Genomic DNA, 15563 nt, shown 5'->3' on the forward strand with positions numbered 1-15563 from the left:
TATTTTTATATACCTCTGCTTTGGGGAAAATTTTGCCCTAGCACACCTTTGGAGGGCCCTTTTGATAGGCTCTTCTTTTTTCGTTTGCCCTGTCGAAGCGGTGTACCCAAGTAGACTCCTCCGCGTATCCCCTACGTGTAACTCCACGTATACATAATTACATTTGTGCACTTTCAACCTGTGTAACTTTCTTAGCGCTAATTTCCCCCCCATATGACTTTCTCTTTAGCTTCGCTCAATGACATCACATCTAATAAGGAAACTTGATTTTTTATACATAGATTTGCATATATTTATGTGCTATGCTCAGCACTGAACAGGGCGCGTCGTGGCAGTTTTTCCATTTGGCGTCGCTCAACTTTTAATATTTTTGTTTTAAGTGACACGTTGTGCTGTTTCAAAAACTGTGCAAACTTTTTTCTTTTGGCGCATAAACCGACCTGTATAAAAAATTCCACAACAGTTTTTTTTTTTTTTTTTTTTTTAAATAAATATAAAAAAATCAAAAAAAATAAGTAGTAAAGAACGAACATGTACAGTTACTGTAATAATGCCTTGCCAGTGTTATGTATAGAAGTATTCATATTTGAACCCCTATTTTAGCAAAGCAGAAAAAGGAGCCCAACCTAACAGTACCACGTAATGGCTGTTCGTATGCTTCATTTACAGTTGTATGTACATATTTAATAGGAACAGCTAGTTCATTCTTCCCTTTTACGCAGTTTATCAAGAATGGCAACAGTCAGTGGGTCAGAAACATTTTTACCTCTTGCCCTGATGGATAAGTGTATAGGTGCGCGCAGAGCAATGCGCTTCGCATCTCCTAGTTCAAATCTGCATTAGCGTGTGTGCATTTACATAAATACATACACCTGTATGCGCATCGCGTGGTAGAAATGCTTGCGCGTCATTCGTACGGGAAGGCAATCCTTTGAAGACTGCTCCCGATTAGCCCGCTTAAAATGCTCCCCCGTTACAAACAACCTTTTTTAGGCAGCAAAATATGGGTTATGCTGAAGGGTGACAAAGAAATAGTTGGAAAGCTGGTCGGATTTGATGAATATGTTAATATGGTAATGGTGGAAAAAAAAAACAAAAAAGCTAAGCAAAGCAAAGTCAGAGCACTCCCTGCCAAATCACCTCTGTCCATTTAACGAAACACAACACTGTCACAATTAAAATACCCGCTTCGTTCCCTTGCGCAGGTACTAGAAGATGTTACGGAGTACACTTACGTAAACAACGTTAAAAAGGTGAATAAAATAAAAAAGTTGCTGCTGAACGGATTGAACATAACAATAATGGTCCCAGGAGGTGTCCCAGTTAATTACTACGATTATGAAGAAAAGCTCGAGGAAAACATCGCATGATGGTATTTTTTTTTTTTTTTTCAAATTTGTATCTTTCATAAAGTGAAGAATCTCTTTACAAGTTGTTGCAAATACATGCCCGCGCGATATGTATCACAATCCGCGAGCGTATATGTATAAATGTGTACACCCGTGAATGAGAACACTCTAATTGGTGGCACATTGTTCCCACGCAGTGGTGCCACATTTTTTTTAAAAATATATCGTATACAAAAAAAAAAGATCATTTGGGGAAAAAAATGTTTTATGCGTATGGCAAGAAGGGATAGAAGGAGGGTCCGTAATGTGTTGACGAAACTAGTACGACAACTCCTCCCCACGCCTCCCCTTTTGTGGACACATCGCAACATATTCCCCACACTAGAAAGGGGCAAAAACCCAAAGGACAATGGATCCATCCGGGTACCCATTCGAAGTTGCAATGATATTCTGGTTCTTGGGGTACGTGTCGGCACTTGTTAAAAAAGACAAATGCTTGCTTTTATAAAAAGGCTGCTTTATGCTGTACGAGTCAAAATACGAATTGTCCGTGTGATGATAATTTGGCAAGTAAAGATTGCTTATTGTGTTAACATGAAAACCTGTGTATATGTCATACACATGTGCATAGGTGTCAATGGACGGAATAATGCACTTATCCCCCGCTACGCAGGAATAAAAATTAGGAATGTCCGTTTCGTTATTTATAATATCTGACATTTCGTAGTACAGCATGTATTCCATTTCATCTTTTTGTGGGTGGTAGATTTGTTTAGCCGAATTCGCCTCACCCTGATTGTGATCGCTTTTGTCACTATTATGATTCAACTTTTTATAATGTGTCTTAATGTATTCGTGGTTTCTCCTCAGACTTTCATTTAGCTCATCGTAAGGGATAAGATTCATATATTTTAGGTTATCCAGAAAGAGAGACCATGTAGGTTCCAACTTTTTATTAACATGTTCGTAAAAGGTATTCGTTTTTATTGTTTTTTCATCAAAAAGGCTGGAATCTGTGTTTGAGTAGGTGCCATCTGATTCGTTTTCCACTTCTTCTCCCCCCTCGTCACCCTCGTCCACAGCTTTCTTCTTATCGTCTTTACTTATTTTCCTGTTTAATTCGTTAACAAGTTTTATTCTTTCCTCCAGTTCTTTATCTTCATATATATTTTTAATGCTACACGTCTGGAATTCCTTATCACTGTATATGTCTTTCGAAAAATTGTCATCGTACAGCTTGGTGCAGTTGCCATACTCATTGTCATCCTCCCTCTCTTGATTATCCGCGCTGGGTTTGTTCAAATGATAAGACTTGTAATTAGCAAGGTAGGTCACCATATTTTTTGCGTTCTTCTTATTATTCATGTAGATAAAGTCAAATATTTTTGCATATTTCGTCTTGTTCGTGCTAATGATATATTTGTTGTTATAACTGAACATACAGTGCGTGATACTTTTCTCCTCATCATAAAAGGATTTAATAATATTATTATTTATGTCGTACAGACGAATATACCCGTCGTATCCGCTTGTCATCAGGATGTTATTAAATTTGTTTCTCGTTAGATCGAACGTGAGGGACGAGTAGGACACGGAAGAACACGAGGAGGACAAGGACGAATTGCTGCTCTCATCATCCAAGAAAAGCTCTTCATCTCCGAAGGTAACCGATTTTTCAGCCTTCCCACTATGTGATTCCTTTATCATCTGTGAACTGTTCCCATCAGCAGCACATTGCGTCCTCTTCTTGGCTCTCATTTGTCTCTTCCTTGATGCCCTCCTCATTTTATACGCACCTTCATAGTCTATCGTGTTGTTAAAATTGATGCTGGTCAGGATATCCTCATGTGAACATATGGAAGCATACGGATTTTTATTATCTAAAAATATGACATTGGATGTGGTCTTTTTATAGTTTCCTTTCTTATGTAGAGAAAACAAATTCATTCTTATGTCCCAGATTTTTAACAACCCATCACCCCCCCCTGAATACACTAAGAAATTGCTTACGTTTGGCACTGCCAAGCAGGAAGTGCTGCATTCGTGTGAGTCTTTAATAATAAATAAAGACTTATTAATAACTGGATTTATTTTCCTTATTTTAACGCAATTTAAGTCCACCATATTGATATTACTTTTGATCAAATCGCTGTAGTTATATATTGGGATGTACACAACTTTGTTATGAGTAAAATCCCTGTGCTTAACTTTAAGCCATGGGGCGTAGATGTTATTGAGTACGTTTTTTCTTGCCCCCCTCAGGGGCACTTGTGCTTTCCCTGTTCCTGCATTCCCGCCATTGTCCCCACTTCTTGCTACTCTGGAATCTTCCCTTTTCCCATTTTGACTTTTAATTATGCTTGGGATGGATACGTCTACATACCTCGCAACATCATCGTTAGAGACGTTCTTACTTTCGTACAAGTCAAATATTTCTATAATTTTATTATCACCACATGCGTATATATATTTATCATTATCGCTTATTGTCAAGTCTCTTATGTTATCAATCTTTGTACAAATTTTTGTCAGCAGCTTGTTTTCATACAAATCGTATACATAAATTATGCCGTTTGTTCCACATCCTGCTACGTACTTTCCTTGGGGGGAGAAGCAGACTCGGTTGACCCCATACTTGTTATCGTAGTATATGTCTGCGCTGTTTGCGTTGAACCCGTCTACGGTAAAACTTATATTATTTGTGGCATCTGCGTCGGGAGGTAAAACAAAGTTTTGAGGTAAGTTCTCTGGTTTGAACGTATTTGTTTGGGTGTACAATACACACATATGTGCACGCACCTCTGGTTTGAAGTAGCAACTGGGGTGGGGAGCCACAGACGGGCCTGCAGCTGCGCACGGGATTTAGGTGAAACAGCCCAGTGCCAACCAGGTCCACATGACAAGCACGTGGGGTAATGGGCAGCCATTTGTGGGATCACTAATAAGTGTCACTCCCACCCTCAATTGCTACCACACAGACTCAGCTCACCCGTAGGTGTTATGTACTTAAGCGCATTCAACACAACAGGACATAATTTCAATATGCCCTTTTTTCTATCTCCTCTTTAAGACCGTACCGGAATCATTGGTGTAATTTTTATTGATGTATTTATTCGTTCCCCCGAATTTTATAACTGGGATGTACTTCCCCTGTACCTTTTCGCTTATGTTCCTGAATTTCTTAGAGTCGCAATCGTTCATGTTTTACCACATTTTAGAAAAAAAGAAGAGGAGAATTGTTTACAACTGGAGAAAGCATCTTACGGGGAAGATCTTTTTTTCTTGTTTTTTCCTAGCATGTATAAAGGCAACAACTTATCGCCGTTCTAATGAGTATTGATTACCTCGCTTTGTACTAATGTATGTATATATATATATACTTTTTTTTTTTTTTTTTTTCCCTTTCTACCCCTCGTTATTAATGCCTAGTTGGAGGGCACAATATAACAACGCGCCAAGTCATCCCCTGCATCCGATCCCACCCTTACGTATATTTCCTTTTAATTTTAATTTCGCCTCAAACTTGGAGTGCGCAAATGGGCTTTTTTCATCACCCTGCGTTGTATATCTTTTCGTTTTATTCGGCCCAGCATGCACATATAATACATATATACATGCTTATGCATAGCGATAACGACCACGTGCCCATATGTGTACATGCCTTTGTTCGATACACGACAGACCACCGAGTGTAGCTGAAGCAGAAGCTAACGAAAAAATGAGGGTAACAGTTGGAGATTTATTCATAATATCTGAAAGGTAACACGCAGATTGGGATTTTTTCTATGATACGGAAACGTGTCGACAGGTGATGATTAGTTGTGCTATCATTCAACTTGTATACCTCTCCTGTGGTTGTAGCAGAAAATGCTTTTTTTTTTTTTTTTTTTTTCTGTTGTATTATCCCTGTTTTCCAACATGGCAAGGGTTACCTGTATAGATGGACTATGAACTGCCTTAGGGCAATTTTACACGCAGCGCCGTCTCCCACATGTAGAGAAACACCGTGCGAAAATTTTATTTGCTGAAGTGTAATCCGCTCTCACTGTCAACAAATGCGCATGTGGGGGATCAAAAGACACACCGATTAGTTACATCACCCCCGTTCTATTTATATGTATTCGTTTCAACTCGTGTGCTTTTCTGCCGATGCAAAGAACCTCGCACTATCTAATCACACGCTTAACAACCCGTTTTAGTTATGCAGATAAGTCATAAAAACACTTTGTCCCTTCTGTAATGATAAAATGATTAGACAAATACACGCCGCATAAACGCAGCCAACCCCAAAGTGTAGTCCATCCTTAAGAAATTCATCTTCGCACAGAAGGATCATACATGCCGAATGGGTTCCTCCCGAATATTGCACTTCTTATCAGGGAACAAAGCTCATGGGGGGATCAGCATTTATTAAAAATGGAAGTAAAATTTTAAACAAATTATTAACATATAGGAGGTGGTTTGTGGAATTTAAAAAGGGGCAAAATAATACACATACAAATGAACGCGAACGGGCGTGCGTATAGATAGGCATACTAGCAAATAGGGATCGCACACGAACTTGACAAAGGCTGATCGGGCTATTTGGACTTAAACTTGTTTATGTACTCCTCATAGGTGCACAACTTAAACTGCGGGTTCTGCAGCATCTTATATATCATCTTAATATTTTTGGCGTCGTCGTCACTTTTGGCAATTATCCAGCAGGATTGATCATCTACCTTACTTAGAGAAATCCAAATGGGCGACCAAATTTTCATAATCTCCCATTTTTTAAAATAGCTCGGATAATCATACATATAAAAATGTCTTGCCATTTCGTAGTTTTCTGCACTAGTTAGCGATACCACATTCGGCTGCGTTTTTACAATCTTTATTTTATTACACATATTTAAAAAAATATCAAAAAATGATTTCGCACATTCGTCTGTCCTTTTTGTTTTACTAAAATAAATATTTTTCCACATCATATTATTTTTTCTCAAAATGTAGTGACACTGAAATATGAAAAGCAGGCATGTTAGGAGGCTATCATAACCAGCATTATGTTCATCACTCGTTTTGGCATTTACATGACACTCGTGGCTTCTTCCTTGGGGAGACACTAATTCTGTTCCATTTTGATACATATTATCCTTTTTGCTATCCGAACTGTTACGATAGTCATTATCTGTGTCATTCATTACCTCTTTTTTTCCATCCATAGAAGTGTCCTTCGCTGTGGTGTCAAGAACATTACATGCTGCATCATTTGGCTGATCTCCAACCTTTACAAGATGGACAAAACATTGAGGGAGGTCCGAATGACCATTCGTAAAATTAAAAACAAAATCGAAATCGTTGCTGGCTGAAATTAGGGAAGCCATGTACTCACATAACCCCTTCAAGGTTGCAGGGCCATTCAGTGCATATAAATATTCATTCGTTTCGTTCAAGTACTTTGTATCAAATGTGTATGGAAATATTTCTGTCCATTTATTCTTAAAGACACTAATCGAATTTGGCAACTCATGATAAAACGTCTGATATATGTGCAGGATGTCATAAAAGCAATTATGTCCGATGATTATTTTTTTATTTTTTATAATTTCATCAAATAGTAATCTCACTCCAACTGTTTGGTTTATTTTCTCTATCTCGAATTGCAATGCCCTAATTTGTTCCTTGTACGAATCCTTCTCCGTCCGATAGATGGCTAAATGCTTCTTATCATTCACCTTGACAGATATACAGAAAATGCCGCTGAAATATTTCGTTATTAATGTATGTGCAAGTAATCTCAGATACGGGTTTTCTATTTCTATGTATAGGGGACAATCCGATGGATCATTGTTTGTGTTTGCTCGGGGTGGCAAGTCCATCCTTCCTACTTCCCCTGTCTGGTTATCACCATCGACAGAGATGTCTGCATGCTTAGAGTCCAATGGGATACCACCACTGTTTATCGGAGTAGAAGCAACATGGTTATTACTTTGAGATTTTGGCAAACCGGGAATATTTCCCTTGAACGTGACACTTTTTTCTTCATGCCCTCCACATCCATAGGGGTAATTCGTGTACACGCTGTTGTAATTCTCCCCTTTGCTTCCACTTCCTTGAAAAGTTGCACTCATATGATGCGAATGGGGCTCCCCCACACCTTCCGACTGGTGTAATGATCGCCCATCTGAACACTTATCCTTCTGCACCGAACTTGTTTTAACCTCCTCTCCGTTATTGAACCTCTCCACAGGATGGGCCACATCCCCGCGAGCCAGCCAAACACCAATCTTCTTTATTATCTCAATAACGGCTTCCTTATCCTCGTCGTCCACAATTTTATAATTTTCTATTTCTTGAATAATTTTCTCTACATCGACTTTTTTTTTGCTGTCATCCAAGTCCTTCTCTCTGACATCTCCCGTTTTCGTGTTACATTTATTCATCAAATTTTTTAGCTCGTCGATTTTTTCAAAGATATTTTTTTTTTTTTCTTCCTCCTCAGGTGGCGTTAAATAACCAACACCATTACAAATCCATTCGTTAAAATCGAAATTATTTTCCTTTAAGAAAATAAGAGTAGTTGTAGATACACTGAAGTACTTATTTTCCTTTGGAAAAACATAAATGCAGTATGGTGATATGTCCCACTCTTGGTCACACTTTAAGTAGTCCCTTTGGTCTACTTTTTCATTCTCATGTCTTGACACTTTAATATTGTGTAAATTCATTTTTCGCAGCTCTGCCTTTTCGTTTTCAACTCCTCCGTCTGCAACGCTTTTCTCCTTCTTCTTTGTGTCATTTTTCCTAGCTACGGTGATACCAATTTGGCATGGGAAAAAAGATTTGGCTCCATAACAATGGGCTTCATAACTGGAATCAATAGATATGTACCTCTCATCCTTTAGATGCAGCCCTGTGTACTCCACGTCAATAGAAACGAAATCGCTCTCATGAATTTTATGGATTATCTCCTTGTGAATATCATTCCAGTTATTCACATTAACACTTGTTATCTTGGAGTACCTTCTTTTTAACATGCCACATTTCACGATTGTATTCTTGTCTTTTAACACGAAATTTTTAAAGAAATAATTCATTACATTTGACATCATAAAAGGGGGACAAAATACAAGAAACGGCAATGTGCAAAAAAATCGGGCGATTCTATTCGTATTTTATACCCCATCATTAAGCGAACACATTGGGAATAATATCAGATCCAAACCTATGCGCCGGTGATCTGCATCCAACACGGGGGTATTGTAAACTATCTCTGCCTTTGGCAAATGCACAAAACTGAGGACAACCGACGGGGTAAAAACGTGTAGAAGCGATTGAGCGGTAGAGTAACTTATTACTTCTGCAATGTCCTTACGTAGCTGTGCAGTTTGCGGCCTGGATAAAAGGGGGGAGCGTAAAGAATATGTTTCCTTTGATGGTACTATCCGCATCGTGAACCATCCAAATGTCGTATCACTTGCGTGCCTACAACATGGTTCACTATAGAGGCGCAAAAATAGCCGAACGAATTAACATCCAGCTGAATGTGCCGATTCGGAAAGTGCTAAAAATATATATCTCCAACGTGTTCCCCAGCTATTCAATTTTTACACAAAACTTTCCCGGTATAGTTTATTACTCCCATTTTGGTGATAAAAAAAAAGTTGTGTAAATTTCTACAGAAACGGAACCGAGCGCGTATATCCTATTACTGAAGCGGCATCTAGGATGTATGGTTTGTAAATTTGTTCTTTACAAACATGTACACGTAATATTTTTTCGCAACTATCATTTTTGGGGTTATTGGTGAAGAAGGGGCCACTCAAGCCCGCATTAGGAGTAAAAAAAAAAAAAAAAGTGCACAAAATACTTCTTACAAACAGTACAAAGTAGGTACAAAAAAAAAAAAAAAAAAAAAATTTCGCCATCCATTTGGGGCCTCATTGGCCACGCACACATAAAAAAAGTAGAACACTGTGTAGAATCAATCACAAACAAATTTTAAACGAAATGGAATAGGCGAGATGAAGGTATGCCCATGTGGCAGATAAAAAGGGGAAAAAGAGAACTAGACAAATGGGATTAACAAAAGAGGTGCGTGTGATGTGGTATAATATATGTACACATGTGTATATATGCACAGATGAGAAAAAAAAAAAAAATTAAGATTAGGAAAATGTGAGGTGCTCCAAAGTGGGAAAAAACAAAGCAGTCCTCAGTACGTACCCATTCTATACACAGCGGCATACATATCTAACTACACACATACAAAAATGTTCCTGTTATATGGCAAATGAACTAATGGGGGGTGCAAAATGTTGTGGCGCTTTTTGGTACCTCTTACTTTTGCGCTTCTCCCCATCTGCACAAAAATTTATTCACTTCGGTAGGCACTACTTTTCCCGATCTGCTTCACTTATGTTGTTATTTTCATTTCGATACACATTTAGGGGGATGTTGCTATAATTAGACTCATTGGAGGGGTTATACATCGGGGAAGTGAGCTTATTATCATTGCCAATTTTGTCCAAGTTATGGCCGGTGAAGGAGCCTTTTTCGGAGAAGCCGTTATAGCTGTAGTTGTAGTTGTCCAGCAAATTCTGCACGTTGAAATTTTGCTTAATGTTTAAATGGTGGAGGCTGCTTAAATCGGTCGGCGCGTTGACATGTGCGTTGCCATGCGCGTCGTGGTTAGCGCTAAACAAATTTTGACTCAAGTTGGATTTGCTATTTACGTCGATTTTGCGCAGGAGATTTCCCATGTTGCTGGTCATACTGTTTTCATAACCTGCTACATTATAGTTGCTGCTTATTCCAGCGTCTAAACTGTGCACATTTAAATTGGAGGAACCAGGAACAGCGCCTATGCTGATTGCGCTACTCGTGTTGCCGGTGTCTACCACATGGGAAGCGTCACCTATGTGCCTCAATTTGGCCACATCCAACGATGTGTTGTACGAGTCCACGTGCGAACTGTTTATATAATTATGAGAAGCCTGGTAAACGGAGTTACTGCCTCCGCTGTTGTTCATGTAACTGTTCAGTATGTTTGAGTACTTGTCAATTAAGGCGTTGTAATTGTTATTCGCGATGCCTCCAAGATTGTAACTACCGGCATTGTCGTAGCGGCTGAGGACGGGAGCTCCATTTAAAACGCTTTTATCTACGGATTCTGCCATGCCGATTCGGCTGTACTGGTTTATGCTACTGGGATGCATGCCCCACTTGTCCTCAACATCGCTATGCAACAAATTGCTGAACTTGTTAACTACTCTCTTTTTTAAAAAATCTTTATTACTACCAAGTTGGTTTGCCTCATTCGTGTAGTCCACCCCCCTGATGCGATGCGACAAGCCACTTAGCAGTCCGTTCGCGTAATTTTCTTTCCCCCCTGCGTAGTAATTGTCGCTCGAGTTCACGTTCTCAATACCTATGTACTCCATTTTGTCATCGTCCCTTTTGTTGCTGTCCCGTCTGTTATCACCGAGGCTGCTGCTTACTGGACTGCTACCCACGGCGTTGCCAAGGTCCGATTTACTCCCCACGATCAGGGAGCCTTGTTGCGTTTGCTTATTTTGGTTTCCACTCTCTGATATGGAAACACCAACCGATTTAGCATTCGCCAAAGAGTCTTTTATCTTCGTTACATAATTGTTAAAATCTAGGGTAGTTAGAAAGTGAACAAGGTAAGCGTGGTTGCTGTTGGAGCTTATATTGACCATTTCGTTCATGACACAGACTAGCCTTTCATTAAAGGTGTCATTATACTGTAATAACTTTTCAATAACTTGATTTAAATCATTATCCTTCTCTTCATGATTGTCATTATGTTGCTCGTCGTCCGCTTCTGTCATGTCTCCTTTTTTTGTTTTGTTTTTCTCCTGCTCATCCACCAGTTCGTAGTTTAATATATCTGTGAACAACTCGTTTTCTATTAGACACTGGAAGAAGTAGCAGAATTTGAAGGACGTGTCTATCAGCTCGAGCAAAGGGTTTGTTATATCTTGAACCCTTAAGAAGCACTTGGTGGCTACCTGCGAAATGTACAAGTCATGAATCGACTTGGTATACTCAAAATCTTTCGATTTGTGAATTTGTGTAATCATCAATTTGTATTCGTAATTAATGATGTCCTCTTGCAAATACTTAATCAAATGAAAAAAAAAAAATTGCATCTTATATCTAATCGAAAACAAGTGAGAAAATAGCAACCCCCCTTTTCTAAAATTCAAATATTTGTACAAATGTCTATTATGATAGCACAAAATTTTTAAATTGTAATAAACTCTGCTCAGGAGGAAAAGAAACTGGAATATGGAATTGTACGTGTAGATGGTACTCGTGTTGATAATCAGAGCTATTGGCCATGTGAGCTTGAAATATATCTCCAAGTTATTCCACAAATTCAGTCCACTATGAATTTGTATGTTCTTATTTATCTGCTTGTCATAGAATATTAGTGTTTCGTTGTCTATGTCAATTTCAGGAATCTCTATTGGGGATTTGTAAGACTGGTGGAACCATTTGTATATTTCCACTGAACAGTCATAGGAGCTGAACAGAAGAGCATTTTTCATTTTATCCCTATTACAGCTGATAATCTCTGGGTCCAATTTCCCCTTGTTCTGGCTATTCTCATTTCTGTATAGAAGCAATTTGTTGATATTTCTCATTTCGTTTTGTATCGCTTCCTTATTCTTTTCGTCCACCATGTTAAAAAAATTCTTCTTGTAAATATCCGAACGGGCATTCAGCGTCTCACTGTAGAACTGTTTGAACCACTCATTCAGTTTGTTCTTCTTTTTCAGCAACTTATGTTTAAATAAAATGGGGCACGTATAAAATCCTATGTAGCCATTTCCAATGTCCAGGGTGAAGGCTTGCGTCATGTCTAACGCTCTGATATGGATAATTGGCTTTATTTTATTCTTCGGGTTATTCAGCTGCAGGTTATACTCATCCAGTTTTTGTATGTAAACACTAAAGGAATGCTTGAGGCAGTTAATTCGCACCCGGAATTTTGTTAACGAATTTTTATTTATATTATAAAATGTCTGTTTATTACTCTGGATTTTCAGCACGGGTTGTTTTATAGCTTCGTCGTAATTTCCTTCTACATGTTCACTCATCAGGTCATCCTGATTTGCTGCATCTGCACTGTTGGCATTCCTCTTCCGTAAGTAACCTTCATCGTTTTCCATATCTTCGTACAGCCTCTTCTTTTCGTGGTTTACATTGTCTGCCCAAAGTTTGTTGTTTAGTATGGACTCTCTGGCGTAGTCCACGGTGTAGCTGTTGCTGTTATGAACAAAGGATGATATTCCTTTACCCCCTATGTAGAGAGAGACCTCCACCTCGACATCACCCAGTACTACATTGCTGTGCCGGTCCAAATGCTGAACAGGGTTACCTGTTTGCTGTTCCGAGCAAGCAGCCTCCTGTGCGCCATTCCCCTTTTCGTAAAATTTTACTTTTATTTCAACAGAAAGGCAATCCCCCAAAGACCCCCAGTATCCCAGGGAGCTGTGCAACACGTCCGTTTTGTAAAGCAGCGGGTTCTTCATTGAATGGATAACCAAGGCGAAGCAGCAACCAACCAAGAAATTCTCATCTGCACAATCTTGTTTAGCATTACCACTCACAGCCCCCCCTTTTACATTTGTTCCATTATTACTACCTATGTCGGCAAATTTGTTATCGAAAAAATTGTTAAAATTTACAGAAAAATCAAAGCCGTGCTTGAACCCCCTCAGTATCTGTTGCCGATAATTATTAATGCACACACTAAACACATTATCATAATCGTAGTACTTTTTTTTGCTCAATGTCTGTATACCTTTGTAAAAATCATTTAGAATGATCTTATTGTCATACATATAGCACATGCCACCTAGTACCAGGTTATCATACTTTTCTCTTTCGAAAGAATCGTACGAGAATTTTTTGTAGGATATTCTTGGGTAGAAATATTTCGAAATAATATTCTCCGAATTGTCACTGTCAAAATGGTATCCATTTGTGCTATTGAAAAAGGTGGACTCATTTAAGTGCCCATTGTCCTCTCCAAATACCGCGTCATCTTCATATTTCTCCAAAACTAATTTATCCTTTTTATTTTCATACTTGGCTTTGCAGTATTCTTCTACGGACAAGGATGCGTTTTTCCATGCTAGCACTTTTAACAGAATTTCATTTTTCGAATTAGGGGGAGTATGCATGAGGGACCAGGATTTTTCTAAAAAATAATCGTAAAAGTCTCCATTGTTGAGTAAATAAATATCCCTAAACAGATCGAAAATTTTAATCAAGTTAATGTCCTTCACTATGTACTTCCACAACTTGTATGCTATGATGCTTCTTATCTTTTCTATAGTAATATCGAATATTTCCTTACAGTACACATTTATACTTCCATCCTTATTACCTTCAGTGGAAGATTCATCGGAGCAGTTGTCAGAGCTCCCCGAGCTAGAAATGTGTAAAGAATGTAAGTAGTTGTCCCTGTTGGATGTTAGTTCACCCTTTCTACTACCCACACCACTTGTCCTGTTCAGCCCGTGTTCGCTTCCTACACCGTTGTAAGGCTTCGTCTGACTCGACATTTGCTCCAAATTTACAACTTTTTCACACCCCGCAATTGGCGAAGCTTCATCAAAGGCTTTGGACAAAATCTTGATAATCGCGAAAAGATTCACAATATCGCTGGTGTTCCATTTATTGCTCCTAATTAGTATTCGAATTGACTTCCCTATGAAGAGGATTTTACGACCAACTACCTTGTCTAGACAGCATTCAGGCAAATTTGAAACGGATTGAAAGAATAAATAATTCCATTCAAAATTTAAGCTTTGGACATTGGTTAATGTTAAATTTTCGTATAACTCTTCGGGGGAAAGAAAAATCTTCTTATCATCAGAGTAGATGAATTGCCTTTTTTGAATAAAAAATTCGTAATACGGGTCTAGCAGCTGGCCATAAAATATCCAGGAAAATATTTGATGGAGTAAGATTCTCCCCAAATTTTTCAAATATCTGTGATATATACCTTTAATTCTTGAATTGCCACTCAAACAATTTTCGTATAAGTAGTCCATAATTTCTTTTGTTTTGTTCCTATTTTCTCCTTCTAGCACATTTTCTTCTTCCATCTTTTGAAATTCTAGATAATTTTTTATAATGTTTATAATTATGATAATTTCTTCTCTCTTTTTTTCTAGCATGGTTAAAATTTGTGTTAATGGGGTGTTGCTGTTGTTATTTATGTATTCCTCGATCTCGCTAATTTTTTTCATGTACCTTCTCATGAATTTACTTATTTCGTTGCTTATACCATTTGCGTAGTATCCATACGGACTTACACTATTTAAACTTTTGATGTTTTTTAAAATTACACCAAAGTAGTTATCTATTTGTTTCTTTTTTTCGTATTGTCTTTTGTGGTTAGAATTGTTTAAATGATTACTGTCTTCCGATTCATTGTCAGAAGATGACTCATATGAGGAACTGTTCGACGAGGAGCTTGCAGTGCTGGACATGTCTTCATCTCTTTGCACCTTTTCTCTCGTGCCACCTTTCCCCTTCCTTCCATTTCTCTCTTCACTTAACTTGTTAAATTTGTGTACGTGCGTGAGGTTTTTATAAATCGTGTTCTTTTTAACCAGCAAACAGAAGATATTCATAACGTAAAAGTAGTAACCCAACTGTACAATGTCGTTGATTATTTTTATTTCTGAGTTTAGAAAAATGTTAATGTTGTTATTTACTTCAAAACAGTATTCATCTATATTTAAGTTACTTTCCTTTTTCGTTTTATTTCTCCTTTTATCCACTAAAATTATAATGTCCCCCGTTTGGCCTATAAGGCTAAGTATGATCTCGTGGATCATTTTCGCATGAGGTGTAATTCTCAGGGGTGGGTGGGATGTTAAAACGTAAACGCGCACATGCACCTAGGTAACTATGCTTTTATGTGGGAATATCTTTCCGTCCGCATATGTACAAAGGTATATACATGCGACTTAAGAATGACATTATGAAAACGATTTGGTGGGATTGAGGGGGATGGCAGCTTGCTCATAAACGTTCATAAGCACAGACTTCCCACAGTTGTCCCTACTCCCTTTTTTCATTTTCTGCTTTTTTCCTTGTTTCACACTATGCCGATTTTTTCCCTTTTGTTAAATTTATATGCCGCCCACTTCATGTATTTTTCCTTTTTTTTTTATCCTTTTT

The 15563-nt window shown here is 38.2% G+C and overlaps 4 protein-coding genes across 4 annotated transcripts; 1 reads left to right on the top strand and 3 right to left on the bottom strand.

Moving 5' to 3' along the window:
- Positions 1-732: 732 nt before the first annotated feature.
- On the top strand, positions 733-1370 carry AK88_02633 (uncharacterized protein; the record flags this gene model as incomplete). Its single annotated transcript, XM_012480258.1, has 3 exons — positions 733-793; positions 994-1073; positions 1206-1370. The coding sequence occupies 3 exons, from the start codon at positions 733-735 to the stop codon at positions 1368-1370; spliced, it is 306 nt and encodes a 101-aa protein (XP_012335681.1).
- Positions 1371-1730: 360 nt separating this feature from the next.
- AK88_02634 (uncharacterized protein) lies at positions 1731-4550 on the bottom strand (the record flags this gene model as incomplete). The annotated part of the gene is made up of 2 exons (XM_012480259.1): positions 1731-4057; positions 4427-4550. The coding sequence occupies 2 exons, from the start codon at positions 4548-4550 to the stop codon at positions 1731-1733; spliced, it is 2451 nt and encodes an 816-aa protein (XP_012335682.1).
- Positions 4551-5929: 1379 nt separating this feature from the next.
- AK88_02635 (uncharacterized protein) lies at positions 5930-8428 on the bottom strand (the record flags this gene model as incomplete). The annotated part of the gene is made up of 1 exon (XM_012480260.1): positions 5930-8428. One exon carries the CDS (start codon positions 8426-8428, stop codon positions 5930-5932), a length of 2499 nt encoding a protein of 832 aa, XP_012335683.1.
- Positions 8429-9724: 1296 nt separating this feature from the next.
- Positions 9725-15217, bottom strand: AK88_02636 (uncharacterized protein; the record flags this gene model as incomplete). Its single annotated transcript, XM_012480261.1, has 1 exon — positions 9725-15217. One exon carries the CDS (start codon positions 15215-15217, stop codon positions 9725-9727), a length of 5493 nt encoding a protein of 1830 aa, XP_012335684.1.
- Between the last annotated feature and the right edge of the window lie 346 nt (positions 15218-15563).

The sequence above is a fragment of the Plasmodium fragile genome, assembly GCF_000956335.1.
Source record: "Plasmodium fragile strain nilgiri unplaced genomic scaffold supercont1.26, whole genome shotgun sequence".
Classification (NCBI taxonomy): Eukaryota; Apicomplexa; class Aconoidasida; order Haemosporida; family Plasmodiidae; genus Plasmodium; species Plasmodium fragile.